Source organism: Zophobas morio, unplaced genomic scaffold (genome assembly GCF_036711695.1).
Source record: "Zophobas morio isolate AGI-343-1 ecotype UQ-CSIRO unplaced genomic scaffold, CSIRO_AGI_Zmor_V1 ptg000108l, whole genome shotgun sequence".
Taxonomy (NCBI): domain Eukaryota; kingdom Metazoa; phylum Arthropoda; class Insecta; order Coleoptera; family Tenebrionidae; genus Zophobas; species Zophobas morio.
In genome coordinates, this window is record NW_026972213.1 from 4027971 (window position 1) to 4030274 (window position 2304).

Below are 2304 nucleotides of genomic sequence, written 5' to 3' on the forward strand. Positions count from 1 at the left end.
TCATGAGTCAACTTATCTTCGAAGGTGCTGAGTTCAAATCAGATCCTAATAACATGTGTTCAAAATCTGACATCGTTCGTTGGCGAACATGCAAAAAAACAGAATTTAAAGTTGGCGGTCATGACAGCCACATGACGTCACACAAAATGCGCAATATCATATCATGTCTTCTTGTACCATGAATCAGATTAGATAATATGTTATCTATGGGTACAAATAGCAACTACGAAAATAATTATCATAGTTAAAATAATTCTGTTATCTTGATATGAGCACCTACTTAATATATTTTTTATTATCTGACGTCATAGTAAACAATATTATTAAAAAAATCTTAACTTTGATAAAGCTATAGATCAAAATATTTAAAAAATTCAAAGTACAATTTGGACAACAGAAACATCCATTATGAAACTATGAAAAGTAAAGTTTCTTAAAAATTGATATTGAATATTAATTTAATAGGTAAGTAACTAAAATGATTTATAAAATATAATATTACTTTAATACAAGATTCTTGTATTTTAGAAGATGCTACACAAATTTAATAGTTGTCCAAGTTTTCATCCATTCAACTTTTCAGTTTCCTGTCTTGAAGAAGCAAACATAAAGAAAATATTTGAAGTAGTAATAAACACAAAGTGAGGAGAAACATGAAGAGATTAATAAACAAATAAAAGATTTTGGGAAGATGAAACAAAAATAAAACCACTGCTAGTGTCAAAGTTAGATCTACTTTTGAACAAAAATTTGTAACTTTCTAAACGTAATTCACTCAAGATCAAAATATGTATTACGTTTTTCTATTATTTTTTATGCCACTACACATATTTGTCATTTTTAAAATTAAATTAATACACAGTTAGGTTTATATCTTTTCTTCTTTTGACTAATCGCAGCTCTAGTTGCTTCCGCAAACACAGTGTGAATATTGAATCTAGTCTTTGCGGAACATTCAAGATAGGTCATTGCTCTTATTCTCTTAGCGACAGCTTCCGCGTCTTCTCTTGTTACTGGTCTCTTCTTCATCTGCTCTAGCATTGTTAGTTCTTGTTTGTCTTCTCTTATGTCACTTTTTGTACCAATTAGCAAAATGGGCACATTCGGGCAAAAGTGTTTCACTTCAGGCCACCACCGATCGTAAACATTTTTCAAAGAATCTGGCCATGCTACAGAAAAGCAAATCAAAACAACGTCTGTTCCCGGATATTGGAGGGCTCTTAAACGAGCATAGTCCTCTTGCCCGGCAGTGTCCCAAAGACACAAATCGACATTTTTGCCGTCAGCTTCAATATTTGCTACATAAGTTTCGAACACAGTGGGTATGTATCCTTCAGTGTATATGTCTTTGGCAAATGCTAACAAAAGGCAGGTTTTTCCACACGCACCATCACCCACGACTATTAGTTTCTTCTGGATGGACATTTCGAAATATTAACACTGATAAACTAATTCGGTACATTTGTCAGTTGACGGAGATAAATCAAAATTAGACGCTTTGATCTTTAACGAGAATTATGTCCTAATCAATTGATAAAAGATAAGCCTTATCTGAACAGTTGTAGATGCTATCGCTAGCAAATGTGTAACAGTAAATTAAAGGTAAAGGTAATGCGGTTTAAAAGATATATGGTGGTATACGGAATTTGAAATAAAAATTTACAAATTATGTCAGTGTTTCAAGTGTGAAAACAGAAAAAAAACTTAGTTCAAAGAAATTTGTCTGTCTATAAAATACCGTGTGATTTTTTAATTTTCTGCTCTAGTTGGCCATGCCGTTTACGTGAACCGTTTCAATTGCACACCTGACCGATGGGTCTAGAAAGGTGACCACATGATCTATCTCAAAAATTTATACTTAAATGATTTCGAAAGTAAATACTTACGTTAAGATTTAATGTAAAAATGTAAAAAGTTTAGTTTAGACACTTTAGTTTGTTGCGAAATATGAAACATTGAAATTACTAGTTGTCCGTTTCTCTCTGTTTGTCCCCGTATTGTCTATTATGTGACTGTAAATCAATTTATGATTATTTCGGAGATGAAAAACGCTAACCACAATTTATTTGTTTGTCCCCTCCAACAAATTAATGGTATACAATACAATTTATTTTTAACTTTGCATGAATATACATTGCAGCAAAAAAAAAAATACAAACCATCAATTTTACAGTTTGTCTCTGACATTACTTAGAGGTCTTTTCCAAATTTTGATAAATGTTTTTTGTTCTAAACAAATAAACAAAAATTTATTGTTATAGCTCCCCTGCAGCTTTGTGTTGAAGCTGTGAAATCAAATCGAAA

At 31.6% G+C, this 2304-nt stretch overlaps 1 protein-coding gene across 1 annotated transcript; it reads right to left on the reverse strand.

The window, feature by feature from the left end:
* Positions 1 to 737: 737 nt before the first annotated feature.
* On the reverse strand, positions 738 to 1463 carry LOC135144768 (ras-like GTP-binding protein rhoA). Its single transcript, XM_064076842.1, has one exon. The coding sequence runs from the start codon at positions 1423 to 1425 to the stop codon at positions 847 to 849; it is 579 nt and encodes a 192-aa protein (XP_063932912.1). The 5' UTR covers positions 1426 to 1463; the 3' UTR covers positions 738 to 846.
* Between the last annotated feature and the right edge of the window lie 841 nt (positions 1464 to 2304).

What these genes read in the sequence shown, in the direction of transcription:
- LOC135144768 (XM_064076842.1), bottom strand. Translation starts at nt 1,425, where the DNA reads ATGTCCATCCAGAAGAAACTAATAGTCGTGGGTGATGGTGCGTGTGGA.